This window comes from Pan paniscus, chromosome 9, assembly GCF_029289425.2.
Source record: "Pan paniscus chromosome 9, NHGRI_mPanPan1-v2.0_pri, whole genome shotgun sequence".
NCBI lineage: Eukaryota > Metazoa > Chordata > Mammalia > Primates > Hominidae > Pan > Pan paniscus.
This window is the reverse complement of record NC_073258.2, coordinates 62,960,997-62,988,087: the sequence shown is the minus strand read 5'-3', so window position 1 is coordinate 62,988,087 and position 27,091 is coordinate 62,960,997. Positions and strand designations below refer to the sequence as shown.

At 50.0% G+C, this 27,091-nt stretch overlaps 2 protein-coding genes across 2 annotated transcripts; one reads left to right on the top strand and one right to left on the bottom strand.

Annotated features, from left to right (window-relative positions):
* The first annotated feature begins 828 nt into the window (after positions 1-828).
* Positions 829-20,133, top strand: FADS1 (fatty acid desaturase 1). The gene is made up of 12 exons (XM_003828463.5): positions 829-3,473; positions 6,655-6,765; positions 7,340-7,537; positions 8,934-9,035; positions 9,130-9,258; positions 13,286-13,346; positions 14,929-15,005; positions 15,923-16,020; positions 16,231-16,327; positions 16,579-16,658; positions 16,764-16,889; positions 17,228-20,133. The coding sequence occupies exons 1-12, from the start codon at positions 3,099-3,101 to the stop codon at positions 17,277-17,279; spliced, it is 1,506 nt and encodes a 501-aa protein (XP_003828511.3). The 5' UTR covers positions 829-3,098; the 3' UTR covers positions 17,280-20,133.
* Positions 20,134-22,506: 2,373 nt separating this feature from the next.
* On the bottom strand, positions 22,507-27,030 carry FEN1 (flap structure-specific endonuclease 1). The gene is made up of 2 exons (XM_003828464.6): positions 26,717-27,030; positions 22,507-24,401 (listed from the first exon to the last, which is right to left on the bottom strand). The coding sequence occupies exon 2, from the start codon at positions 24,378-24,380 to the stop codon at positions 23,238-23,240; it is 1,143 nt and encodes a 380-aa protein (XP_003828512.1). The 5' UTR covers positions 24,381-24,401; positions 26,717-27,030; the 3' UTR covers positions 22,507-23,237.
* Positions 27,031-27,091: the final 61 nt, after the last annotated feature.

Below are 27,091 nucleotides of genomic sequence, written 5' to 3'. Positions count from 1 at the left end.
CGAGCTCCTGGCCTCAGGTGGTCCACCTGCCTCTGCCTCCCAAAGTGCTGGGATTACAGGTGTGAGCCACCGTGCCCAACCTAGTCTTTTTATAGAACAGTTATCTCTGTAGCCAAACTTATATCATATTATTTAATTTTCCTTGATTCGGGGGAGGGGGGAGGGATAGCATTAGGAGATATACCTAATGCTAAATGACGAGTTAATGGGTGCAGCACACCAACATGGCACATGTATACATATGTAACAAACCTCCATGTTGTGCATATGTACCTTAAAACTTAAAGTATAATAAAATAAAAGATTTACATAGAACATTTTTCCTTGATTCTGTATTAAAGGAAATATGACATTATTTTCAATGTCTGCAAAATATTTCACTGATGGGCATTTAGAGTGTTTCCATTTCCCGCTATCATAGATACTGCTTTAATGAATATTTTTTGTTTATAAATAGTTTTCTTTTTTTTTTTGTGGATATAGAATCTTGCTTTGTTGCCCAGGCTGGAGTGCAGTGGCACCAGTGGCACAATCTCGGCTCACTGCAACCTCTGCCTCCCGGATTCAAGCAATTCTCCTGCCTCAGCCTCCCGAGTAGCTGGGACTACAGGCGCACGCCGCCACGCCCAGCCAATTTCTTTTGTTCAGGCTGGTCTTGAACTCCTGAGCTCAGGCAATCCGCCTGCCTCGACCTCCCAAAGTGCTAGGATTATAGGCGTGAGGCACCCCGCCTGACCTATAAATATTTTTCTAAGAACATTTCCTTAGGCTATATTCCTAAACATGGAATTATTGGGAACATTTTTATTTTTCTCATTTTTTTCATCTCTTCAGTATTCAAAACATTCCTAAATTCTGGCCGGGTGCCGTGGCTCACGCCTGTAATCCCAGCACTTTGGGAGGCCGAGGCGGGCAGATCACGAGGTCAGGAGATCAAGGCCATCCTGGCTAACATGGTGAAACCCCAACTCTACTAAAAATACAAAAACAAAATTAGCTGGGCGTGGTGGCGGGCACCTGTAGTCCCAGCTACTTGGGAGGCTAAGGCAGGAGAATGCCATGAACCTGGGAGGTGGAGCTTGCAGCAAGCTGAGATCAGGCCACTGCACTCCAGCCTGGGCGACAGAGCGAGACTCCATCTCAAAAAAAAAAAAAAAAATCTTAAATTTCTATATAAAGTTGTCAAACTATTTTTTCCAGTTTAATCAACTTACACTTCTACCAGCAGTATGAGAGCTTTTATCCCACTGCACAGTCACATAGGAAAAATGGTTTATGTAAAGGACCTCTCTTCTGTTATTTAATACCCATGAATTTCTTATATAGTTGTAATCAGCGAACCCATACTACTTTGGGTTCTGCTTATTTCACGGGGACGGATTCTATATCTATCAATATAGTTCACATTCTAGCCATTTAAAATCATTCTTTAATTCTTCATTGTGTTAACAGATCCCAATAAGCTTGGCGATTTTCTTATTGTCAGGACTCGGGTTTATTTCCAGTTTTTTCTATTAAATTGGCTATTTCTGCATCTTTGCACAGTCTCCCCTACTTTACCAAGAGTGAAACTGCTTGATCAAATAGAAAATGTTTTGTAGCTCTCATTAGACACTGCCAAGTTGTTGGGCAAGGTTTTTAAAAAAGGAATATTGGCTGTACAGAGGTGCAGCTGTGTGGACCATCATTCCTGAGCAGGGTCCAATAGCCTGGCATCTTACCTGGAAGTCGGACATCTAAACTTCCCTATGGGAACTTGGTAAGTCCCTTCCCCATTTCGAACCTCAATTTTCTTATCTATAAAATGAAGAATTTGGATGGAATGAATTAATCCTTTTCTACCAGAAATCTAGCCATATTTCACCTAGTCTATTCTGTATCACCCTCTCCTGACTCCTACGTGCTCAGAATCTAGCTCGGTGCTTGGGACAGTTATGTTTCCTTTCCCTTTGAAGTGCCCAAATACCAGTGTAATGAGAAATATGGCAGAGCCTGAGAGTTCAGAGCACAGGCCAGGGTCAAATCTCAGCCCTCCACTTACAAGCTGTGTGACAAAATAACCTCCCCCGGGCTCAGTTACTTCACTGTAAATTAGGTTAATTGTTCCAACCTCATAGGGTTGTTAGGAGAATTAAATGAGTTAAGGTTTGCAAAACGCTAAGAACAGTGCCTGGCACACAGTAAGTGCTTTATAAAGTGTTTGTTGAATAAATAAAATTTTGGACCTAAACTCTGGGTCTCTTCAGGACTGCAACAGCTTTGTAACTGGCAACCCCACTTTTAGGTGCGTTCCCACTCCTCTAAAACCCAGAGATCTAAATGCCAAATCTCTCTGCTTAAAAAGTCTCCCAGGGCTCCCAGGCGCCTCCAGGCTAGAACAGAAATGCCTCAGCTTGAAGACCCAGGCTTTTCAGGTGAAACACCTAAGGGTCAGGAGACGCTAGGATCATCACTCAAGGATCCCAGTGAATTTTTCCAAAATACAATAAAAATAAAAAAAAGAGGCAAACAGGGTTATAAAAATTGTGGGGCATTTTAAATGTTTCATTGAACAAATTAAAGCATTAACAGCCCTCCCCCAACCACCACCAAGCCCAAGAGACCGTAAATATGCTGTTCACAAGATAACTGCAACTTTCAAGGGCTCTCAGGCTGCTACTTCGGGCAGCACAATTGGCGGCACGACGTGGCGAGCAGGCAGTAGTTTCCAACCCTGGAGGGTCAGCGTCTGGAGACCCCGGCCAAGGCATCCACAGCCTAAAGATGATGTCCGCGACCGCCCGGGCAGCCTCGTGCACGGAAAAGCCTCAACCCCGGCCCCGCCCACCCTTCCTGCGGCCACCCCGCAGCCCTGGCCCCTCAGTCCATCCACTCCTGGAGCGCGGCCCCCCACCCAGGGCCTGCACTAGAACCGCTATTCCTACCGCGGCGCCCCCTGGGAGCAAACGCCGCGACGCCCGCCTGACGTCAGGAAGTCGAATCCGGCGGCGACGCCTTTAGGGAGCCCGCGAGGGGGCGCGTGTTGGCAGCCCAGCTGTGAGTTGCCCAAGACCCGCTGGGGGGCGGGGTCTCGCTCCCCGCGCCACGAGGCTCGGCCAATGGGAACGCGCGCTGCGAGGCCCGCCGGTCTGCCCTGCGGTGCTGAAAACCCGGCGCGCAGGCGGCTGGCTCTGGGCGCGCGCCAGCAAATCCACTCCTGGAGCCCGCGGACCCCGAGCACGCGCCTGACAGCCCCTGCTGGGCCGGCGCGCGGCGTCGCCAGGCCAGCTATGGCCCCCGACCCGGTGGCCGCCGAGACCGCGGCTCAGGGACCTACCCCGCGCTACTTCACCTGGGACGAGGTGGCCCAGCGCTCAGGGTGCGAGGAGCGGTGGCTAGTGATCGACCGTAAGGTGTACAACATCAGCGAGTTCACCCGCCGGCATCCAGGGGGCTCCCGGGTCATCAGCCACTACGCCGGGCAGGATGCCACGGTGAGCGCAGCCAGGCGGGGGCACAGGAGAGGGCGGGACCGGAGGCTGAGTGCAGGGGAGACAGAGTTACGCACTCCGAGCCAAACACCGACTAATTCGGAGGAAAGCCCGGAGGCGCCTGATCATACCTGTTGCCCGGTGATTGGGTGTCCTGCGGATGCGGGATGAAAAGGCGGGAGAGAGGCCTGGAGAAGTGGAGTCTGGGGAGTGGGGATGGAGGCCAACAACACGCACACAAAAACAAAGGGCCCCGCCTCCCTGCCGTGCATTCCATCTGCAGCCCCGAGCCTCAGGTCTCTGGGCGGGGACAGGACCCCGAGCTGGGTAGGCTAGGAGGGAGGAGAGCAAGGATGCAGGCCGCCTGGGGAGGGAGGGGGTCAGTGGCCAGGGGAGGGAGTCACATCCTGTTTCGATGGCTAGGAGAGGCAGCGCAGCCGCGTCTGGACCTAGGTGCCGGTCTCCACTCGCCAGCAGGAGCGGAGAGGGAGCAGGAAAGGAGCCCATTCTCGAGGATGGGGCTGAAACGGGAAGCTTGGGGAGACCGCTGCCTTGGGGACCCCTGCGTCGTGTGAAGACTGGAGGACGCGGAAGGGACAGCGCTGGCCGGGGAGGGCAAGCGGCCGCTGGCGTACATAAGGGATTGGGAATGGCATACACTTAGCGAGGACCCCCAGAGCTGTTCTCGAATCGCCGGGGAGGCCACTGAGCCGCAGGCCAGCGAGGTCTTCAGCTATTCCGCGGAGCGGACCGCTGTTTACGCTCTGGGGCGGTAGGCCCTTCGCGGGGTCCTGTCCCTTCTTCCGTTGGTCTCACTGCGGGGTCGGGGCGCGCCCCAGCCCCAGGCCTGCTGCTTCCCTTTCTAGACCACAGCCCTCAGAGCTAAGGCCCCGGCGCCTCTCTGCTGGGTTGGAGTCCTGGGGACTCAGCCCTAGGGACTCGAAAGTCGGGGCGTTCCCTTCACCGCGTTTCCCCCTTGGCGGCCAGAATGGCGTCCCCTCCCCTTGCATCCCCCTCTGATCCCGTGCCCTGCAGCGTGATGCCCTCCACTGTCCCTATCCACTACCCTGGCGTCCCAGAGTGTGCCGCCGGTCACCAGGTTCCCATAACTTCGCAGCAGAGCTTAGACGCTGCGGGGCGAAGACCCGCCTCACCCTCTGACGCGACCAGCCTAGTGGGCGAGGCCAGAGCTTGCGCGGGTCAACCAGAGTGACCACTCGGGAGCCCTGACTGCGGCCAAGGGCGCAGGCGTGTCCCGGCGCATGCGCAGACGAAACAGGCACCAACGCTGGGGCTTCCCGCAGTGTGATTTGGGGCCGGGGATGCCGCGGCGGGGACGGCGATTGGTCCGTATGTGTGGTGCCACCGGCCGCCGGCTCCGCCCCGGCCCCCGCCCCACACGCCGCATCACTTACAGGGCCCGGGGCTGCCGGACCTGCGAACGTGAATCTTATCGCCGTGGACCTTACCTTGCACAACCCAAAGTAGCTGCCTTGGGGCAGGGGGTGGCCAGAGTGCTTAGGGAAATGTGGAGCCCTACCCAGAACAACGGTGGAGGGAAAGGGAAGAAACGCAGAAGTGCCCCAGTTCGGACGTAGGGAAGTCTTCCTCTTCGTGGTTTTTGGAGAACCCTAGCTAAGAGAGGAAAGGGACTTATTGAAAGACCCGCAAGAAGGGACGGAAGTCTCATAGCCCTGAGAGGTGAAGCCAGCTGGAGTTGATGGGTCGAGTGGGGACCTAGAGAACTTTTCTGTATCTAGAGGTTTGTAAAATGCACCAATCAGTGCTCTGTAAAAACGCACCAATTGGCGCTCTGTAGCTAGCTAGAGGTTTGTAAAATGAGCCAATCAGCAGGACGTGGGCAGGGACAACTAAGACAATAAAAGCTGGCCACCCCAGCCAACTGCTGCAACCCGCTCCAGTTCCCTTACAGGCTGTGGAAGCATTGTTCTTTTGCTCGTCACACTAAATCTTGCTGCTGCTCATTCTTTGGGTCTGCAAAGAGTGTTATTCCTTTAAGAGCTATAACAGCGGGAAGGTCCACGGCTCCATTCTTGAGGTCAGTGAGACCATACCCGCCGGAAGGAACCAACGCCCGACACAGCCCCACCCATCTCTCCTGTTTCTCACCTATACTGAAATTCTTGGGCAAAAGCTGTCTGTGGACACACCCAGGGGAAAGGCCAGCCCAGGCAGGTGTTTCTTAGTGGTCCCCCTCAGCCAATGCTTCCCATTCCTTGATGCATCCTTCTAACTAGAGCAGATGCTCGGTGATCTTAAACTGTGGACACCTGGGAGCACCCTCAAAAGGCAGCTGGGCCTAGGGAGATGGCCTGTGCTTCTGTGTCAGGAGTTGGTTCCTTCAGGTGGGCTCGTGGTCTCGCTGACGTCAAGAATGAAGCCATGAACCTTCGCGGTGAGTGTTACAGCTCTTACAGGTGGCGTGGACCCAAAGAGTGAGCAGCAGCAAGATTTATTGTGAAGAGCAAAGAACAAAGCTTCCACAGCGTGGAAGGGTACCCGAGCAGGTTGCCGCTGCTGGACGTTGGGGGGTGTGAGGGGGAGCAGCCTTTTTTTTTTTTTTTTTTTTGTTTTTGAGACGGAGTCTCCCTGTCGCCCAGGCTGGAGTGCAGTGGCGCGATCTCGGCTCACTGCAGGCTCCGCCCCGCCCGGGGTTCACGCCATTCTCCTGCCTCAGCCTCCCGAGTAGCTGGGACTACAGGCGCCTGCTACCTCGCCCGGCTAATTTTTTGTATTTTTAGTAGAGACGGGGTTTCACTGTGTTAGCCAGGATGGTCTCGATCTCCTGACCTCGTGATCCACCCGCCTTGGCCTCCCAAAGTGCTGGGATTACAGGCGTGAGCCACCGCGCCCGGCCGGGAGCAGCTTTTATTCCCTTATTTGTCCCTGCCCATGTCCTGCTGATTTGTCCATTTTATAGAGCACTGATTGGTCCATTTTACCTCTAGCTAGCTAAAGAGCACGGATTGGTGCATTTTACAAACCTCTAGCTACAGAAAAGTTCTCCAAGTCTGCACTCGACCCAGGAAGTCCATCTGGCTTCACCTCTCACTTCAACTCGGGTACAGCCTTCTGGCGGGCAGGAGGATGGCCTTTGGTGCGAACACTGCTGGAGTCCAGGGGGCTGGCTCCCTCACCTTTCATCTTCTCCCGGCACTTGCAGGATCCCTTTGTGGCCTTCCACATCAACAAGGGCCTTGTGAAGAAGTATATGAACTCTCTCCTGATTGGAGAACTGTCTCCAGAGCAGCCCAGCTTTGAGCCCACCAAGAATGTAAGACCCTGTGTTTGCTACGTGGCAACTATTGGTTGTTGAGGGGGACAGAGAGGGGGTGGAAGGAGAGTCTAGATGGGATCACAGTCATAGTAATCACAGTCAGTAGTAGCTCTGGGGAGTCTTGAGGTCCCTGCTTCTCTTGCATAGTCATGAGGTCACAGGCCCAAGGGAGCATGGCTTTGCAAGCTATGGCTCCCCCAAGGCTGCCACTACCATGGCTGCCATCATTGTTATCATCATTGTTATCATATGAGCACTTACTATGCACCAAGCATAAACTCATAACTCTTACACATTTACAGATGAGATAACAGGCTCAGGGAGGTTAAGCAACACAGCCAAGGATCACACAGTTAGTAAATGGCAGAGCAAGGACTTAGTCCCCTGAACTCTTAGGCACTATCCCATGGCACCTCCTCCTGTCATCCTCATTGTCGTGGTATCTTTGCCTAGGACTGTGGACTTCCCACAGCTACCTCAGTGGGAGGTCCTTGAGCCTGAGAGGGCCCTTGTCTCCAGTAGCGTTGGGGTGCAGATGAGAAAAATAACAGCTCCTCTTCCTCTTCTGCAGAAAGAGCTGACAGATGAGTTCCGGGAGCTGCGGGCCACAGTGGAGCGGATGGGGCTCATGAAGGCCAACCATGTCTTCTTCCTGCTGTACCTGCTGCACATCTTGCTGCTGGATGGTGCAGCCTGGCTCACCCTTTGGGTCTTTGGGACGTCCTTTTTGCCCTTCCTCCTCTGTGCGGTGCTGCTCAGTGCAGTTCAGGTGAGAGCCTTTGGCTTGTCAAGTGCACAGCAATGCTCAGCATCCCTGGGGAAAGCTCCTTGGGTGTTTGAGGAAGGCCAAGAATGCCTGCCCTCCAAGCAGGGCAGATCTGAAGGTATGCAGGAGTGAGTGCAGGAACATGCATTCTGCTGTCTTGACCTGTCTGCTCTTTAGCCACATGGGCATCTTCATTTCTCTCACTGCCTTTTTAGCTGCTTCTCCAAGGGTTCTCTTCTTCCTATGCGGTTTGTTCTCTGCCACAGCCCACCTGTGCCAGGAACCAAGTTTCTGGTTTCTTAGCAAAGCTTGGCTCCCTCCCCACCACTGACATTGCCCAATATGTTAATAATGATTGAGCGCTAATTCTTGACTGTCAGGACCCATTTGGCAAGCCTTCTGCTCATGTTTCAGTCCTTTCTGTATTCTAGATGTCAGTCCGTCATAAGTCATGAGCTTCAGGCCAGGTGTGGTGACTCATGCCTGTAATCCTAGCACTTTGGGAGGCCAAGGTGGCCGGATCACTTGATCTCAGTTCAAGACCAGCCTGGCCAACGTGGTGAAACCTCTACTAAAAATACAAAAAGGCCAGGCACAGTGGCTCACGCCTGTAATACCAGTACCTTGGGAGGCCAAGATGGGCAGATCATTTGAGGTGAGGAGTTCGAGACCACCTGGCCAACATGGTGAAACCCCGTCTCTATTAAAATACAACAATTAGCTGGGAGTGGTGGTGGGTGCCTGTAATCCCAGCTACATGGGAGGCTGAGGCAGGAGAATTGCTTCAACCTGGGAAGCGAAGGTTGCAGTGAGCCGAGTTGGCACCATTGCACTCCAGCCTGGGCAACAGAGCGACACTCTCAAAACAGGCCAGGTATGGTGGCTCACACCTGTTATCCCAGCAGTTTGGGAGGCCAAGGTGGGCAGATCACCTGAGGTCAGGAGTTCGAGACCAGCCTGGCTAACATGGTGAAACCTCGACTCTTACTAAAAATACAAAAAAATCAGCCGGGCTTGGTGGCGGGCACCTGTAATCCCAGCTACTTGGGAGGCTGAGGCAGGAGAATTACTTGAACCCAGGAGGCGGAGGTTGCAGTGATCTGAAACCGCACCATTGCACTCCAGCCTGGGCAACAAGAACAAAACTGTCTCAAAAAAAAAAAAGTCATGAGCTTCGGAGCTGGCGAAACAGAAGAACAGAGAAGGGATGGTGATTTGCCCCAACTCACGTGTGAGTCAGTGGCAGAGGCAGAACTAGGACCCATGTTTCCTGACTCCTGAGGTGCATCACAGGCCTTGGCAGATGAAGGAAGTGGGAGAGGCTGAAGGAGGCATCGAGGTCAGTGAAGGCGACACTGGGGCTGGTGGGCTGCTCTCAGTGTTGACTCTTCTCACCTAGGCCCAGGCTGGCTGGCTGCAGCATGACTTTGGGCACCTGTCGGTCTTCAGCACCTCAAAGTGGAACCATCTGCTACATCATTTTGTGATTGGCCACCTGAAGGTCAGTGGGATGGGGAGGAGCTCTCTAAAACTCCAGGCAATGAAGGGCTGCCTTGGGGGAAGCTTTTCATACTCGTGTCCCTGCTTTTCTGTAGGGGGCCCCCGCCAGTTGGTGGAACCACATGCACTTCCAGCACCATGCCAAGCCCAACTGCTTCCGCAAAGACCCAGACATCAACATGCATCCCTTCTTCTTTGCCTTGGGGAAGATCCTCTCTGTGGAGGTGCGTGGAGGTATCAGTGGAAAGGTCTTGGGGAATAGGAGGCAGCCAACATAGGGTAGTTGGGGAAGATGCCCACGATGTTGTCAGTGTGGGCAAGACACTGGGGCTGGGCTGGCTGGGGCTTTTGCCATTTTGGAAGTTCTGGAAGGCAACAGGCAATAGATGGGGGCTGCCCAGGAGGGAATCACCATCCTCCCTAGAGAGTTCAGTCAGCAAACCGTTACTGCATAAAAGGCACCTCATTTTGCAAAGGATCCAGCGGATGACCAGAAGGATCCAAATGATGAGATAGCCTATCCTTGAAGGTGCTGATGGCACCTCCTGGAGGTGCTTTTTTGACACTCTTGCCCCAGGCAAGTATTCCCCTTGCACTTTGTATTTCTCTCCCACACTTAGGTATCCTTCTTGTCACAGTCTTCTCTGTCCAGGGCTGGACTGTCTTACTCTTCTTTCATGTCCAATATCTGGAACATTCATTCACTGAGTACTTCTTCCCACCCTGCTGATCCCCAGCCTGATTTCCTGGGTGGTCAGCGTTGGGTTTGAGATGTCGTCTGAAGTTGTAAGCAGAAATAATGTAGCTGCTGAAAGAATAATGCCTGGGGGTGGAGATCTGGTGAGCTTTTAGTGAGCATTAGGCAATGGAAGGTTCTAAAAGGCCAGCAGATTCTTTGAAAAGTTCATTTAAAGCCCTTTGTCCCAAGGCTGTAGGCTGCAGAGTTCTTCCAGGTCCACCTCCTCCACTTTGTGACATTTCAGCTTGCGAGGAATTAAATTGTCGTTAAAACACATTTCAGTTCTAGGCATGAGTTCAAGGTAGCCTGGCGTTCCTCTCGCCCCTGGCCATGAGAACTTTGAAAGGGCTTTGGCAGCACTGGCTGGCCTGGCATGAGGAGCTCATAGCTTGAGGCTCATGCCCCACCTGTCCATAATGTTCTTATTTTCCCATCATGAGCATGGACTTGGGTTTGTTACATGTCCGATACCATTATGGTCAGTACTATGCAGATGACGAAGCAGGCCTGTCCCCCGTCTGACTCCCATGGCTGCTTCAAGGGCAGTGTGGTTATTTGCTGGGCAGTGGCATGGGGCTTTTGCATTTCTACTGTCACTACAGAGGGTTTTAAAAAAAGACATGGGCAGGTTAAGTGGAAGGGAACAGTCTCACACCACTACCTTTATTGCTTCTTGGTACTTGGGTTTTCAGGAAATTCCTATCAGCAGACATCAAAAACAGAGAATGAAGGGACGCAGTTGGCATGTGCCTGTGGTCCCAGCTACTTGGGAGGCTGAGGTGGGAGCATCGCTTGAGCCCAGGAGGTGAAGGCTGCAGTGAGTATGATCACGCCACTGCACTCCAGCCTGGGTAACAGCACAACCCTGTGTGTAAAAATAATAATTTTTAAAAAAGATTAAAACCAAAAAAAAATTGTAAACAGAGTTCAACATAACTTACAGATTAAAAACAGTAAAATATGACAGAAACTGAGAGGTAGTCATGATCAGATATGGCCTCCTTCGGGTGCCGACATCTGAACTGAGACCTGAATGATGAAAAGGGCCAACACTGCAAAAATTCAGGGAAGGAACATTTGGAACAGAGAGAACAGTCAAGTACAGAGGCTCCCGGATGTTCAGGGACAGTAAGCAATGAGAGAATGAGAAGACCAGAAAACTAGGGAGGGGCCAGATCATGTAGGGCCTTAGAAAGCCATGGTAAGGGTGTGGTAAGAAGTTTGGGTTTTATTCCAATAGCAATGGGGAGTCACAGGAGGGTTTCTGGTGGGTACAGCAATCTGCTTTGCACTTTAAAAGGCTTGCTCTGGCTGGAGGTGGAGAGGATGAATTATAGAGGGTAGGTATAATCACAGATATAACCTCAATGAGGTGGCTGGAGCAAGTCCAGACCAGACCACGGAGGAGCAGGTGAAGCCAATGGATTTGGGATATGTTTTGGAGGCAGTGTAAGCAACGCTTGCTGAGGACCTGGATGTGGTGGTGAGAATCACCCCATCTCGAGCAACATTAACTGAGGAAAAAATTGAAAAAGGGGCGCCCTTGCTTGGGGGCTTCCTGTTGTGGAACTGTTATGGAAAGGAGCCCCATCCATTGCTTCCTCCTTGAATGGCAAATGCCTTTATGATCCCTATAACTTGTCCCATCATGTTTAGACCCTTGGTGGTCAGAAGGGTTCTATTTAGGGCAGTGTCCCCTGCCCCTCCTTGTCCTCCAAGAATTTTGGGAGGCACTGATGTGGATGTCATGGGGTCAGCACAGGCATCAACATCCCCAGAGGGATGGAACCAAGCAGCCTATTGCCCAGGCATTCACTAACAGGCAGCCCATCCTCAGCCTCATAGCTGGCCGGGGAGAAGAAAGGCTATTTTGGGTCCCAGATCTTTTTTTTTTTTTTTTTGAGACAGAGTCTCGCTCTGTCACCCAGGCTGAAGTGCAATGGTGCGGTCTCAGCTCACTACAACCTCCGCCTCCCGAGTTCAAGAGATTCTCCTGCCTCAGCCTCCTGAGTAGCTGGGACTACAGGTGCCTGCCACCAAGCCTGGCTAATTTTTGTGCTTTTAGTAGGGACGTGGTTTCGCCATGTTGCCCAGGTTGGTCTCAAACTCCTGGGCTCATGCAGTCCGCCTACCTCAGCCTCCCAAAGTGCTGGGATTACGGGCATGAGCCACTGCACCCAGTCTCTGTTTACAAATTTATCACCAGCTTCATCCCCTAAGGTTATAAGCTCCATGAGGGTGGGAAGTCTGTATTGTTCACCTCTGTATCCTGAGCATCTAGAACATAGCCCGGCACACAGTAGGTGCTGAAGAACTTGAATCTGTTAATGTAGAAAGGATGTTTCATCTAGCTGAAGTGCCTTGTACAGAATAAACTCTCAATAAATGAACTGTGGACACATGGAAGGGTGAGCTAGAGCTCTGCTCAGGGGTTGAGTGCTTCTCTTGTGCCCTTGTGGTTGTCTGGTTACCTGAACTAATTGGAGTGCGATGCAGACATAGTCATGGAGTGAGACAGCAGAATTTTGCTGTCTTGTTTGTGAGCCCACACCAGGGGTTCTAGACTGGCTGGTTGACATGGTGGCCCCAGCCTGTCTCTTCAGCAGCTCGGCTTATAAAAAATAACCACCACCTACTGGGGAAAACTGCTGGAACCTTCAGATTGCCAAATTGTTCTTGGTGTCTTTTCCAGAAATATTTGCCAAACTCGACTTAGCTTTCAGGGGATTTGATAAAGCTCATGTTTAAGTCAAGAGACCAAAAGATTTTGATGGGGAGAATTAGGGGCTGGATATAGAGGGAATACTTAACCTGTATAGGGGCAGATATGGTTGTCCATGGAGATTCTGATGTGAAAAAGTACGATGGCGGCCGGGCGCACTGCCTCACACCTGTAATCCCAGCACTCTGGGAGGCTGAGGTGGGCGGATCACCTGAGGTTGGGAGTTCAAGACCAGCCTGAACAACATGGAGAAACCCCATCTCTACTAAAAATACAAAATTAGCTGGGCGTGGAGGCACATGCCTGTAATCCTAGCTACTTGGGAGGCTGAGGCAGGAGAATCGCTTGAACCCAGGGAGGCAGAAGTTGTGGTAAGCCAAGATCGTGCCATTGCACTCCAGCCTGTGCAACAACAGCGAGACTCTGTCTAAAAAATAAACAGAAAAGTATGATGGGAGAAAGGGGAGAGGGCAGTGGGGCCTGGAAACCTCATGACAAAGAGAATGAACACAAGAGCGCCTGTGGTCCTGTAGACTCTGTGCTGTGCACATCCCTCATGTGAGCATGGGCCATCCAGCTGCAGGCCATGGTGTGACACGCTCTGCAGATTACAGCCTAGGGCTTCATGTTCCATGTGCTGGAGGTAAGGCTGGGCCTCTTGGAGCTTTCCAATAGCACCAACAAGCTGTCAGCCCTGGAGGAGGCCTAAACCTCCAAGCAAGGAAAGGTCAAGTCACAGAGGGAGGAATCACTGGTCTCCGAATGCTCATGTGTTTGCTTTTCTTCACAGCTTGGGAAACAGAAGAAAAAATATATGCCGTACAACCACCAGCACAAATACTTCTTCCTAAGTGAGTGTCCCCATCCAACACAGGGGAGCTGCCTCAGGAGGGAATGCTGAGGGAATGAGGAGGATGTGGCTGTCCAAGGGATTATGGTATTTTAAGGAAAGGGGCTAGAGGAAGTACCCCACTCCCACCCCCAGTTACTTCCTGCATGACAGCAGTTTGCCATCTCAGCTGAGCGAAGTGAAGTTAAGCTGATGATTGGTTGAAGGCAAACTAGTTCTTCCCATCCAACCCCAGTTTCCACTGGGAAGCTGGGTGTTTGGGGTGTAGCGGGGCCTCTTGCTTTATCCTCAACCTTATCTTAAACTTTGTCAAGATGGGCCAAGGTAACCTGGTAGAGCCCAGTCCAACCCCCAGAGGAACAAAGGTACAGATAGTTCTGGAAGGATGGGTCCTGAGGAGAGAATGGAAGAGCTGTTAGAACGAAGATCTTTCTGATGACTGCCACATATTCCCAGCTTTAAAAGTCTGTCCCAGCTACTAAGGAAACTGAGGTGGGAGCATCCTTTGAGCCCAGGAATTTGGGGCTGCAGTAAGCTCCGATTGTGCCACTGCACTCCAGCCTGGGCAACAGAGTGAGATCTTATTTCTTAAAACAACAACAACTCTGCTCCATAATGCCTAAAATGAGCTTTAAACGCCTTTAAATTTTCAAATTTTTTAAAGAAGGAAGGGAAGGAGTCCACTGATCTTATTTTAGTTTGAAGGAATTCATCCTAACTGCCTATCACCAACTATCACGAATAGAGAAAGGCAATGGGGCAGAAGGGTAGAGCAGAGACCTCTGGAAGAAATAGTTTTAGAATCCATGGCACATCAAGATGGAGGAGCCATGGGTGAGCATTGTCATGCTAGGAGTTATGGGTAGCATCAGGTGCCACAGAGAAGGGCTACAGAAAAGGAAATGAGGAAGCGTGTAGAATGCAACACTTCTTCAACTCCCAGTTTTCTTTCAAGAGAGGCCCCTCTGTTCCGTCCCACAGCTGACCTCCAGTGCTTCAGATTGGGGTGGCACAAGCCCATCTCCCTAGTTTAAGGAAGTGAGCTTCACAGCCTGTGAAGGATCCACAGGGTCCCTCCCAACACACATACACACACTTTCCTGCTTCTGCCCCTTCACCTGCATGGTGGAGCTGCCAGGAACAAAGGGCAGATGACTGTAGGGACAGGGCTGTGGCCAAGGTAAGTAAGAGAGTATTAGCACCCTTTTAAAAGTGTGGGATCCTTGGAGTGTGTATGTAGAAAAGAGAAGAAAAATGAAAAATAATAAAGGTGTGGGAGCAGAGCAAGTCCCATGCATGGGGCCTGAGTTCCCAAGCACCTGTCACTGAAGAGTGCCACTCGCACACCTCACCTTCCCTGGCATCCTCTTGGGAGTTTTTGCCTTCCCCAGACTTGGATTTATGCCCACCTTCAGTGCCTGCTGGTTCCAGTGGATTGCAGAGCACTCAAGCAGCTGGAGGGGAGACAGAAGGGATGGTTGGAAGAGGCAGCCCCCTGCTAGAGGCCATCTCTCCAACATCAACTGGCCCTTTCATGACCTTCCTGTGCTCATGCCTCCTCTTTGTCTCGGTTTCCTCCCCAGTTGGGCCCCCAGCCTTGCTGCCTCTCTACTTCCAGTGGTATATTTTCTATTTTGTTATCCAGCGAAAGAAGTGGGTGGTGAGTATCCATGGCCCAAGAAGCCCACATCCTTGTCTCCAGCACCCAGAGTGGGGGATAGGGGTTCCCCAGGGGAAACTTGAGACTGACTCCAGGCCTAATTTAGAACAAAATAATAGAACCAGACACAGATCCTCCTTATCTCTAAGTGGGACGAAATGATTTGAGCTTAGCAGGCAGCCTGATTCCCAATGTGTAATTTCATGCGGTCAGTGTCTCCAGAGGTTCTTGTACTGGGCATAATGCCAGGGGGCTGAGTTGGGAATGGGGAAGATGAATGAGAGACAATACCTACTTTCAAGGAAACTTCTGATGAAGCAGAATGTGGTTATTAATCAGAAAAGAGGTACAGGCAATAGGTTCTGGGGACTCCAAAAGGGGCCTGACTGCACCTGGCTTTGTGAAGTCACTTTTCTAGCTGGCCTTGAGGCTGGGCAGGGTTTCTGACAGGCAGAGGTGGAGCAGGGGGGATGAACTCTGAGCAGAGAAGCTGGAAATGAGGGGTAAGTTTGACCACCAGACATATTGTGGAGGACTAGTGTCAGGGGAAGAGTATGGTGCTTGGTTCAGTGATGAGAGATTTGATCAGGGCACTGGCATGGGCTGAGCCATGGTCCTGGCAGATTCATTTGGCAGCATGCTGAAGGATTTAGATTGGCTAGGAAGAGCTAGAGGCAAGGAGACCTTGTAGGCCTTGGTACTTTTGAAGGGGACATGCAAGAAGGGCTGGGGGGTGCCAATGGGAATGGAAGAAAGGAGCAGTGGCACTAGATATTGCAGGATTGGACCCCTGAGAAGCTGAAGATGACTGAGTCTGGATAACCAGGAGAATGGCTGCACCATGCAAACAAAGAGCTGCTGAGAGGAAGAGGAAGAGTTGTTCGTGACGGTTATGCTCGCTGCTTTTCTCACTATAGGACTTGGCCTGGATGATTACCTTCTACGTCCGCTTCTTCCTCACTTATGTGCCACTATTGGGGCTGAAAGCCTTCCTGGGCCTTTTCTTCATAGTCAGGTAGTATTCGGTGGGGGCGGATAGGGACTGGTGAAGGAAATGTTGGGGAGTGACCAGTCTGGTCTAGGGGCCGTGCTGGGGCTTTGGGTAACAGTGGGTGTTTCAGGAGTTGGCTTGGGAAAGTAGACAGGCTGGAGCAGTTATCTGAGGGGGGAATCAGAATTCTGGGCTCTGTGTGTACTGTTTTTGTCTGTGTAATACATCTAACAGGTTCCTGGAAAGCAACTGGTTTGTGTGGGTGACACAGATGAACCATATTCCCATGCACATTGATCATGACCGGAACATGGACTGGGTTTCCACCCAGGTAAGGGACAGTCACTCAGAAGACTGGAGCATAACACAACTATTGAAAAGGGTGCGTAGGTGAAAACAGCAAAAACAAAAAGTCCCCCAAACAGCATTTTCTCATTAGCCTGAGGCTCTTGTTCTGCTACCATGTGAAGGGAGTGACCAAGACAGTCTCATGTCCCTTCCTCAGCCAGCTTTACCTGGAGAATGCTGGGCTGGCCTTTCCATCTGATATTCAACATGCTCTCCCCTGACCTTTTCCGCCAGCTCCAGGCCACATGCAATGTCCACAAGTCTGCCTTCAATGACTGGTTCAGTGGACACCTCAACTTCCAGATTGAGCACCAGTGAGTAGGGAGCCTGGGGAAGCAGGGTCCTGGGGAGGGTGTAAGTGTTGGGTACAGGTGGGAGCAGAGAAGCAGGAACCACTGACTCCCCCGTTCTCCCTAAAGTCTTTTTCCCACGATGCCTCGACACAATTACCACAAAGTGGCTCCCCTGGTGCAGTCCTTGTGTGCCAAGCATGGCATAGAGTACCAGTCCAAGCCCCTGCTGTCAGCCTTCGCCGACATCATCCAGTGAGTATCTGAGACCAGGAAGATGGCTAGTAGGGAGGGAAGAGGGCAGGGCAATGGAAATGATGACATGTAGGGTGGGGAGTGAACAGAAGGTGTTCCCAGTCGTGTGGGATGGAGTTCACCATGGCAAAGGCAGGATTCTTTATTGGACCTGTGGCCAGGTCAGGCCTTTGCCCTCATTGGGGTTCCCCTCAGTACCATGGCCCAAGCTAGCTTTCTCTAAAGTAGAGGGGAGGAAAACCTCCAGATGGAAGAAGGCCTTAACCTCACTGCTCCATCTCCGGTGGGTTCAACTCTGCTTGTCTCCCTCACTGTCTGCCCCCATTTTGTCCCTGCAGCTCACTAAAGGAGTCAGGGCAGCTCTGGCTAGATGCCTATCTTCACCAATAACAACAGCCACCCTGCCCAGTCTGGAAGAAGAGGAGGAAGACTCTGGAGCCAAAGCAGAGGGGAGCTTGAGGGACAATGCCACTATAGTTTAATACTCAGAGGGGGTTGGGTTTGGGGACATAAAGCCTCTGACTCAAACTCCTCCCTTTTATCTTCTAGCCACAGTTCTAAGACCCAAAGTGGGGGGGGTGGACACAGAAGTCCCTAGGAGGGAAGGAGCTGTTGGGGCAGGGGTGTAAATTATTTCCTTTTTCTAGTTTGGCACATGCAGGTAGTTGGTGAACAGAGAGAACCAGGAGGGTAACAGAAGAGGAGGGACCTACTGAACCCAGAGTCAGGAAGAGATTTAACACTAAAATTCCACTCATGCCGGGCGTGGTGGCTCACGCCTGTAATCCCAGCACTTTGGGAGGCCGAGGCAGGCGGATCACGAGGTCAGGAGTTCGAGACCAGCCTGACCAACATAGTGAAACCCCGTCTCTACTAAAAATAGAAAAATTAGCTGGGCCTTGTGGCGCGCGCCTGTAATCCCAGCTACCCAGGAGGCTGAGGCAAGAGAATCGCTTGAACCGGGGAGGTGGAGGTTGCAGTGAGCTGAGATCACGCCATTGTACTCCAGCCTGGGCGACAGAGCAAGACTCCATTTCAAAAAAAAAAAAAAAAAATCCACTCATATAAAAGGTGAGCTCAGCTCACTGGTCCACTTCTCAGTGCCTTCTCCATCCTCATTTGCAAACCTCAGAGGGATAAGGCAGTTGAACCTGATGAGCAAGAATTATAACAGCAAGGAAACATTAATGCTTAGAATTCTGAGATCCAGCACAACTCAGTCTGTGGGAGCTCAGCTCGCTGCCCAGGGATAGGTATGACCTATGTCTGCCTTAGGCTGCTGGGAGATGCCATTCTCCAGTTTCAGAAGCAGGCAGGGCAAAGGTCAAGACTGTGGTATTGGGGTCTTTTGGCTCTGAAGGATCCTGGAACCACTGATTTTGGTTTATTCCCTCCAGGGTCTAATGAGAACAAGAGGTGCTAGCTCTTACCAAAACAGATGGTAGAGAGAGTTGCTGGCTATTTAAAAAGCTCTTTCATCTTTTAATTCACCTCTTCTTTTCACCTCTTTAACCACTCCTCAGGAACAGAACACTTCTAGGACTGGGGGTCTTTTAGCTCCATAAGCAAGTGAGCAGATGGGACAAGTCAGTCTTTTCTCCCTAGAAACAAAGGGGATGCCCAGTGGTTTCCCTTTGCTTCCCAACCTAAAATTTCAAGTTTAATAAAATAGCAATTAGCAGAAGTGACCAAATTGGGAGATAATTATCATGAGGAAAGACACAGATTTCGGTCATAAAGAATGTAAGGGCTATAAGTAGAAACTTTCTATAACCTAAATGATGTTATAGAATTATTTTTGAGCAGGAGCAGAAAGATTAAATATGATCACTTCATACTTCTAAATCAGAAATAGGAAGATTAAGACCACAGAACAGTTTGTGATTTCTATTGCTGTAGCTAGGTATCTTACTCTGTCCACTCTTGTTCAAGTATCTAACTCTTCTGGAAACCAAATAGGCTTTAGAAGAGATTATCCTATATTCCTATCAGTATAATACTAAAATGTAACTTTTTAATCATCTGGTTTTTAAAAGATAAACAGTTTAGCCCATCTCTCCAGAGAGCAAACATAGGAATATGACTCAGGAGCCTCCTAGGGCTTATCATCAGCCCTCACACCCGCTTCCCCCTCCAACCCACAGCCTTTGCTTCCAGGTGGCAGGATTACTACTTTGCCTCTTCAGCAGCATCTACTCTAGGCATATTGATCATTTTAGACACTGAGAGAAGAGAACCTCAAACTAGGAGGAAAAGACAGAGCTTCCACTTAGTTTTGGGAGGGGATGGCAGACAGTCAAGGAGATGAGCGTCCTAAGGCATGTTGGGATAGGGTAAGATGCACCACCCATGGAGAGGTTTGTCAACACAAAGACATGGAAGGTTAGAGGTTTGTCAACACAAAGACACAGGAAGAATGGGCTGCAGAAGATTTAGATGTTTTCCATTTGGGCACATTTTACTTAGCTGGAGAACTAGGTTTAAAACAGCCTGGGTAGGAAAATTAGAAGCAAGCTGGATGCAGTGGCTCATGCCTGTAATCCCAACACTTTTGGGAGGTCCAGGCAGGAGGATCACTTGGGCCCAGGAGGTCAAGCCTGCAGCGAGCTGAGATCACACCACTGCACTCCAGCCTGGGGTGATAGAACAAGACCCTGTCTCAAAAAAAAAAAAAACAAAAACTTAGAATTGAGGAGTTGTACCTCCATTGGCTTCCTCACTCCAAAATAGGTGCTGATCCTTCCTATTCCTATTCTTTGCCACCTTTTGGGTGTGGTGTCACCAGCCTGTTTAGCCAAGTAGCTTTGGGCATAGGCTGCCCAATCTGAGCAAACACCAGTGAGGCTCTATTGAGCCAAGACCAGGTCCTCAAAGCACCTGAACCACTGTGGCCTTCTCAGCCTACAGCAGTGTGGTCTCTTACATGGCCACAAAGGGACACACAGTGAGAAAAGGCTCGGAATGTTACAATGGTAAAATGAGTGATCTCAAATCCACTGACAGATATAAAATAGGCTTAGAGAGGAAAAGCTGCCTCTGGTCAAGTAGATCATGACAGCATGAATTCCAACTCACTTTTTTACAACTCCAACTTCTATGTTTATCTTTGTTACTTTCACTTTTTTACAACCTGGCCAGAGGCATTTTTTAAATCAGGCCCAATATCAGTATCCTCTTTGTGTGTGCCAATTTTGTTATCACATCCCTATGAAGTTGAAAAATAAAGTTAATTTTGACCAAAAGACTTCATTTGTAACCCATGATGTTCATGTGTGTATGCACAGGATTCCTGAGTGCCTCTGCTACGAGTTACTGTTCACCTCTCTGTGCTCTTAAGTTCTTGAATCACTAGACTCCCCTTTGTATTGGGCAGAGGAAGAAACATCAGGACCCTCCAGAAAACACCAAGGCAAGGGTGAAGTATGGCAAGGAAGAGCAAGGCAAAGTCCTTCTGATGACTCCCGTGTTCAAATGTGAGATTGTCAATAATCTCACCAAGTTTCACACGTATCACTTCCTCCTATTCATGAGGCAATGCCCTTGCCCTTTTGTCCTTCAGCTTTCCATTTTGAATTATTTTCTCTTTATTTTTACACTTACTTGTTTTGAGACAAGGTCTGGCTCTATGGCCCAGGCTGGAGTGCAGTGGTGCTGCCATCTTAGTTCACTGCATTCTCTGCCTCCCGGCCTCAAGCCATCTTCCCACCTCAGGCTAATTTTTTTTTTTTTTTTTTTTTTTTTGAGACCAGAGTTTCACTCTTGCTGCTCAGGCTGGAGTGCAGTGGTGTGATCTCAGCTGATTGCAGCCTCCGCCTCCTGGGTCCAAGCAATTCTCCTGCTTCAGCCTCCCGGGTAGCTAGGATTATAAGCATACACCACCGCGCCCAGCTAATTTTTTATTTTTAGTAGAGACAGGGTTTCACCATGGTGGCCAGGCTGGTCTTGAACTCCTGACCTCAGGTAATCCACCCGCCTTGGCCTCCCAAAGTGCTGGGATTACAGGTGTGAGCCACTGCACCTGGCCTTTCTTTACTTTTAAACTCATTTCTAGTTTCCAAATAGTCTCCCTAAGTCCTATCTGCCTAAATCTTCCTCTGCAAGTGTGATCCCTCAGAGCTTGACTGCAGAGCAGTGCCTCTTAACCATCCAACTAGAACAGCTCTGAGCAAAAACATTTGTAGGCATCATTAATCTTCCCTGCAGTGTGCACACAGAAAGTCAGATTAACAAAATTCTATAGGAGACAAACTTACCTTCAAAAGACAAAAGAAAACCGCTACATTCTTGACCACCACAGGGTATAAGCCCTTAATTATTAAGAGCTACTGCATTGAGGCAATAACTCCTAAGAAATCTTAACATTTCGCCAGGCAAGGTGGCTCATCCTGTAATCCCAGTACTGGGATTGAATGGCACACATAATCCTAGCCTTTAGGAGGCCAAGGCGGGAGGATTGCTTGAGCCCAGGAGTTCAAGACCAGCCTGGGCAACAGTGAGATCCCATCTTTACAAAAAATTGAAAAATCATCCAGGCATGGTGGCCTGTGCCTGTAATCCCAGCTGCTTGGGAGGCTGAGGTGGGAGAATCACTTGAGCCCAGGAGGCTGAGGCTGCAGTGAGCCAAGATCGCACTACTGAACTCCAGCCTGGGTGACAGAGCAAGAGACTCTGTCTCAAAAAAAAAAAAGAAATCTTACCGTCTTTAGTTCCTATCACCATTACTGCAGATTTAGAAGCAATCTACCTGAATCAGAAAATAGAGCTCAAATAAGTTGTGTGGCTTGGTATAATCTGGGAAAATCAGTTTCAAAAGTTACCTGCCCTTGGGATAGAACTTTTTGTCAACACCAGTTTTCAAAAAGTACCCTAGTTATGAGGCCGTTGCTGGGTAAACTTTATCCCATTCCAGCTTCAACCAGAGGAACCTGTACATCCTAAAGTTTCACATAAGATTACACTTGAAGAATAGGTTTCTCCATTAAAAGACTTGAAAACTACTGGTCTTCAGGCTCCCTACCTGTTTAATCTGTCAAGACATTGCCAGCTTAAGTTTTGGACAGTTACATAAGTGTCCCTGTTAACTTCAAATGGCCCTGACAGGAATGCTAAAACGTCGGACATTCAAATGGGCCAAGCTTTATCAGGATTATAAAACTTTCAAAGTTCAAAAACATGCCATCTCTATGGGAAACAGTATCTTGGATTTGATGTTACAAAAGGAACAAGAAAATGGTTTCTGAATGGCAGCTTTCAGTTTACAAGTAGTGGCAAAGTAAATGCTTGGATGTTATGAGGTAGTTGATCTAAATTGTGAGGCTTTCTTAAAGGCACTCCTTTGATCTCATATGGAGTGAGAGACTAGAAATCTATTCAACGTATTAAAACTCCTCTCCCAGCAAAATAAAATAAACAAAGCATCCTCCTCCTAATGGCTGAAGTTCCATCTAGCTGCTATGGCCATTTTATGGAGCATGGTGCCATCTTGTGGCCACTCTCAAACCACCCATTGTTAATCAAGTGCAATTACAGCATGTTAAGAGTGAAAAGGAAAGCTATTTGGAGCCATGGTCACTTGGGATATTTTCAAATGTTCTCAAAGAACATGACATTTTGGTTACTTTTAGAATTTTATTGACTTTTTTCTTCATAACTTTAAAACAAAAACAGCGCATGAAAACCAGTGTCTTATTCCAAAGTCTCAACTCAGCTGATTGCCAGATGAACATCACCATCTTACTCCTCTGAATAACTAGACACAAATTACATAGCAAGTTCGAGTTTCTGCCCACCCAAGACACAGCCAGTAATCAGTCACAAACACAGACACAGCCAACTCCAGGGTCTCCAGCTCTCTGCCTATCTTCTCTCAGCAGTTCCTCCCATCTGCTAAGATACGCCTTCCTGGTGGCTCTCTCTCAAGGTGGGTCAAGGCTGAACAAGACAGAAAAGCACAGTCTAGGTCCACCATCACCTGCCACTGGCCACCAGTTGGCCAGCCAGGAAATCATTTCTGTACATCTTTTGTCTCCCCCTTTTATCTCCCTCTCTCTTCTCCAAAACTTGTTGCTATCTATCACTTTCATGTAACAATGGACTTAGTGTCCATTAAACTGCCTGAGAAGTGGTTTGAGCCTGACATATTTTCCTGAGCTAAAAAAGGAAAAGTACCTCTGTGGCCTTCTTGCCATTAAGATCAAGTAAAAAAGGGACTACCACTACTGAAAAGGGTCACGCTAGAAAAGCCTTAGAATCCTCTCTCCACCCCGTGAAGGTTTCTCTAGCTGTAGCTCTTAAGGGTACAAGACGGCAAATATTCTGGGGTGAAGGAGGTATAATGGGGAAACACATTTATTTTCCCCTTTTAAACTTCCCTGCTGCCCCAGTCTTTGCCTTCTTCTTAGTGGATCCCTTGGGTTCTGGCTCCTTGCGCTTAGCTGAAGAGAGTGAGCCGGTCACCTTGAAGAAATCATCCAGGCGGCCCTGGGTGCTGCCTTGGCGGCTCTTACTCAGCCTCTTGACCCCACTGCGGATTCGCTCCTCAGAGAACTGCTTTTCACCACACATGAACTTGATCAGCTCTTCTTCATTTGGCTCGCTCCACTTCAGCTCCACAGACTCTGGGTCCAGCACCTCAGGTTCCAAGAAGAGCTGGTGAGCCTCCTTGTGGAGCCAATTTTCTGGCACAGGGTACTTGTTGGGGTCAAGTCGCCGCACGATCTCCTCGATGCTCTTGTGCTTCTGGATGAGGTCCACAGCCCGCTTGGGCCCAATACCCCGGATACTCTCACAGTAGTCACTGCCTAGCAGGATGCACAGATCCACAAACTGTTCCTGGTTCAGGCCCAGCTCCTGCAGAATCCGGCTCAGGTGGAATTCCTGGATTGGCAGCTTTTTGGCTTCACTGGCAGTCAGGTGTCGCATTAGCACAGGGCTGCCGAAGGTGAGGCAGTCCATGTCCTCAGTAGCCGCAGCATAGACTTTGCCAGCCTTCACCAGGGCAGCACAGCTGGCCTCTGCCTCACTGGGTGCATCAAGATAAGGGATGCCCATGAGGCTCAGCAGATGTTTGCACTCATCATTGTGCTGCTTAGTGACCTTCACCAGCCGCTTAGTGAATTTTTCCACCTCCTGCTCGGCCCCAGCAGCCTGAGCCTGCTGCAGCTGCTTCTCTGCCTCAGCCCGCCGCTCACTGCGTTTGGCCAGCTCGCCTGACTTGAGCTGTGGCGGCTTGCCATCAAAGACATACACGGGCTTGATGCCGTTCTCCATCATGCGAATGGTGCGGTAGAACATGCCCATCAGGTGGCTGGTGGTCTCACCCTCCTCATTCTGCAGCACATCCCCACCCTGGCGAACAGCAATCAGGAACTGATAAATGCTCATAGAGGCATCAATGGCCACCTTACGGCCAAAGTAGCTCTTGATGTCATTCTCCCGGATGGCACTGGGGGCCACATCAGCAATTAGTTTGGCCAGGCCTTGAATTCCCATGGCAACACAGAGGAGGGATGACTAAAAAAGAAAGGCAAGTCAGAGACGGAGGAAAGGAGAAAGGTTATAACTGGTGTTATCTCACCAACTTCATGCCTTCAACTAAATTCCACACAACAAAAAGGACACCATGTCAGCACTGCTAAAGATAAAAAGATGAACAAGGTCCCCATTCTCAAAAAACTCAGTCTAGCAGGAGAATTTACTCAATAGTAAGGCTCAATGAGTACCAGAAATTGAACCACGTGCTTAGAGAAATAAGATACTGTTGATATTCTAAGGTAGCAGCATTATTTATTACACAAAAAAACCCTGCAACATAGGTCTCCATCAAGGACCACAGAAGGCCAGGATGCTTGGCCTGGCTTGAGGAGTCCAGGGACCATAATGGCAGACCTGAAAGACAGGCAAATACACCAGCTAAACAAACAGATCTGATTTGTTTTGAGTCTCTGGAGAACCCTGACTAATAAGGCAGCCTTGAAAAAGGATTGCAAACATATCTGAATGGAGGTGATGTGGCTTTCTCACAAGCTTCTCTAAACTCTCTTCATCATCGCCTCAGCACATAAGAGTTTCTGCTTTTATTATAATGTTGCTAGAGTTTCAAGTCTTTCCCTTTGCGTTTTCTCGCCACCACTCAGTCTGAAATGTTAACTCCATGGCTCCTCCCCAGGTCCTGATTTAGGGGTCTGGCATGCTGTAGTCACTGGGCTCAAAAGAGTATTGCACTTCAGAGTTCAGTGTTTCCCAGATAGCAGTGTTTCCCAAATCACCCTCACGATTTTTGCTACTTCCAACTAAAACCCATACTTTCATTCACTTCGAATTTTTTTAAAAAAACTAAACTGGAAAACTCATAAGCAATAATATTTGTGTTCTATTAGTTATATTTTAATATGTATTAAATGTATAACTATTAAAAAGGATTTTTAGGGGGTGCAATTTAAAATCATCTTGCCATCCTGGCCAACACGGTGAAACCCTGTCTCTACTAAAAATACAAAAAAAAAAAAAAAAATTCGCTGGGTGTGGTGGTGTGCACCTGTAATCCCAGCTACTCGGGAGGCTGAGGCAGGAGAATCGCTTGAACCCAGGAGGCAGAGAATGCAGTGAGCCGAGATTGTGCCGCTGCATTCCAGCCTAGCAAGAGAGTGAGACTCCGTCTCAAAAAAATAAAAAACTCATCTTGTGCCCACTGTTGGTATGTATCCAATACTCCAAGAAATATTCTACTGGGGCCAGGCACAGAGGCTCTGGGCAGTAATCTCAGCACTTTGGGAGGCCGTGGTGGGAGGATCACATGAGCCCAGGAGTTCCAGGCTACAGTGAGCTATGATTGTGCCACCACACTCCAGCCTGGACAACAGAGCAAGACCCTGTCAAGAAAAGAAAAGAAGACAAAAGAAAAGAGAAAGAAGAAACGAAAGACTCCATCAGGCCTTTTCATTGTTCCCACTCTTTCTTCACAGGGTTCTTTCTAGAGCATCAATGACTGTTCAATTCTTCCTTCTAATTCAGTCCAAACACTTCAGCATGGCATCACGATCTTTCATGTTCTGGTTCCCAACCTAACCCTACATTCTGGGATCTCAACAGAAAGCTGGAATAAGGCCCGCCTTTTCCCACTTTTCCTTAGCTGTGCCCTCCTCTCGCCATCCTCTCACGCGTCCTTCCAGGTCCATCCCTGGATTATTAATCAATTAATAATTAATTGGCAATGAATTATTCATTTGATTAATATGAATAATTCCCCTGTGAACTGCAGCGGCAAAAGCTCTGGCCTTGAATCTAGGCGCGGCATTTACCATCCGTGTGACATTACCAAGCCACTGAGGTTTATTTTCTCGTCTACAGAAGAAGAACGATTACCATGCCTGTCTCTCAGGGCTGCTGCCAGGGTTAACTGAGACAACAGACGGAAACCTCTAATGTCCCCTCTCCAGGCCTGTTCAACCCTTCGGCTCTTGCCTCAAGCCGGCCGCGCTGCTGGAGTGTGGACTGAGGACCAGGCCATGTAGCCCTTGATCCCCTCACGGCGTCCCACAGACAGGTAGGCAGGAAAGGGGCCTAAACAACTCAAGTGTCAGAAATGTTTCCCGTCCAAGGTCTTAGGAAAAATACAACACGACCCCATAAGGTGGAACTTATTACCGCTTTTCTACAATGGAGGAAAGAGAGGCTCGGAGCTTACGCGACTGGCCCAAGGCTCACAGGGGGAAAAGTGGCGGGACCTCTTGACTGCGAATCCCGCGCACTCCAGACCCCGGCTCCCCACGGCCCCCAGCGCCAAGCGGACCCCGTCGCTCCCGGAGGCGCTTCCCATGGGGTCTCACCTGGCCTTTGGGACACGAGGCCTCGGCGGCTAAAGCTTGGTTCGGGGTTGCCCCGGGCAGGCGGTCCTAAGCCCGCTCTCCCTTCTCAGCTTAGCGGCGGGTCGCCTGACGTTCAGCCGCCTTCCAAAGCCCGCGCTCCCGTCACGTGACCTGCTCGCCACGCACAGCCTCTTGGGGCGCGTAGTGCAGGCTGCGTCCCCTCAGACGGCTGCTCTCATGGCAACCAGACCCTCCAGGGAGAACAGAGTCTCTCAGCGACCCTGGCGTACCCTTCTCCACCGCTTGTCCCCACTCCACCCACACCAGGTCCCCGCAGGCCCCTGCTCCCTCTACACCCTAAATCGCAGGACTACAAGTCCCTCAATGCCACTTGCG

Bases quoted from the DNA above. Each gene is read 5' to 3' on its own strand.
- FADS1 (XM_003828463.5), top strand. From the start codon at position 3,099: ATGGGAACGCGCGCTGCGAGGCCCGCCGGTCTGCCCTGCGGTGCTGAA. The intron at 7,538-8,933 runs GTGAGAGCCTTT...CTTCTCACCTAG, and splicing joins TGCTGCTCAGTGCAGTTCAG to GCCCAGGCTGGCTGGCTGCA. The intron at 16,890-17,227 runs GTGAGTATCTGA...TTGTCCCTGCAG, and splicing joins GCCTTCGCCGACATCATCCA to CTCACTAAAGGAGTCAGGGC.
- FEN1 (XM_003828464.6), bottom strand. From the start codon at position 24,380: ATGGGAATTCAAGGCCTGGCCAAACTAATTGCTGATGTGGCCCCCAGT.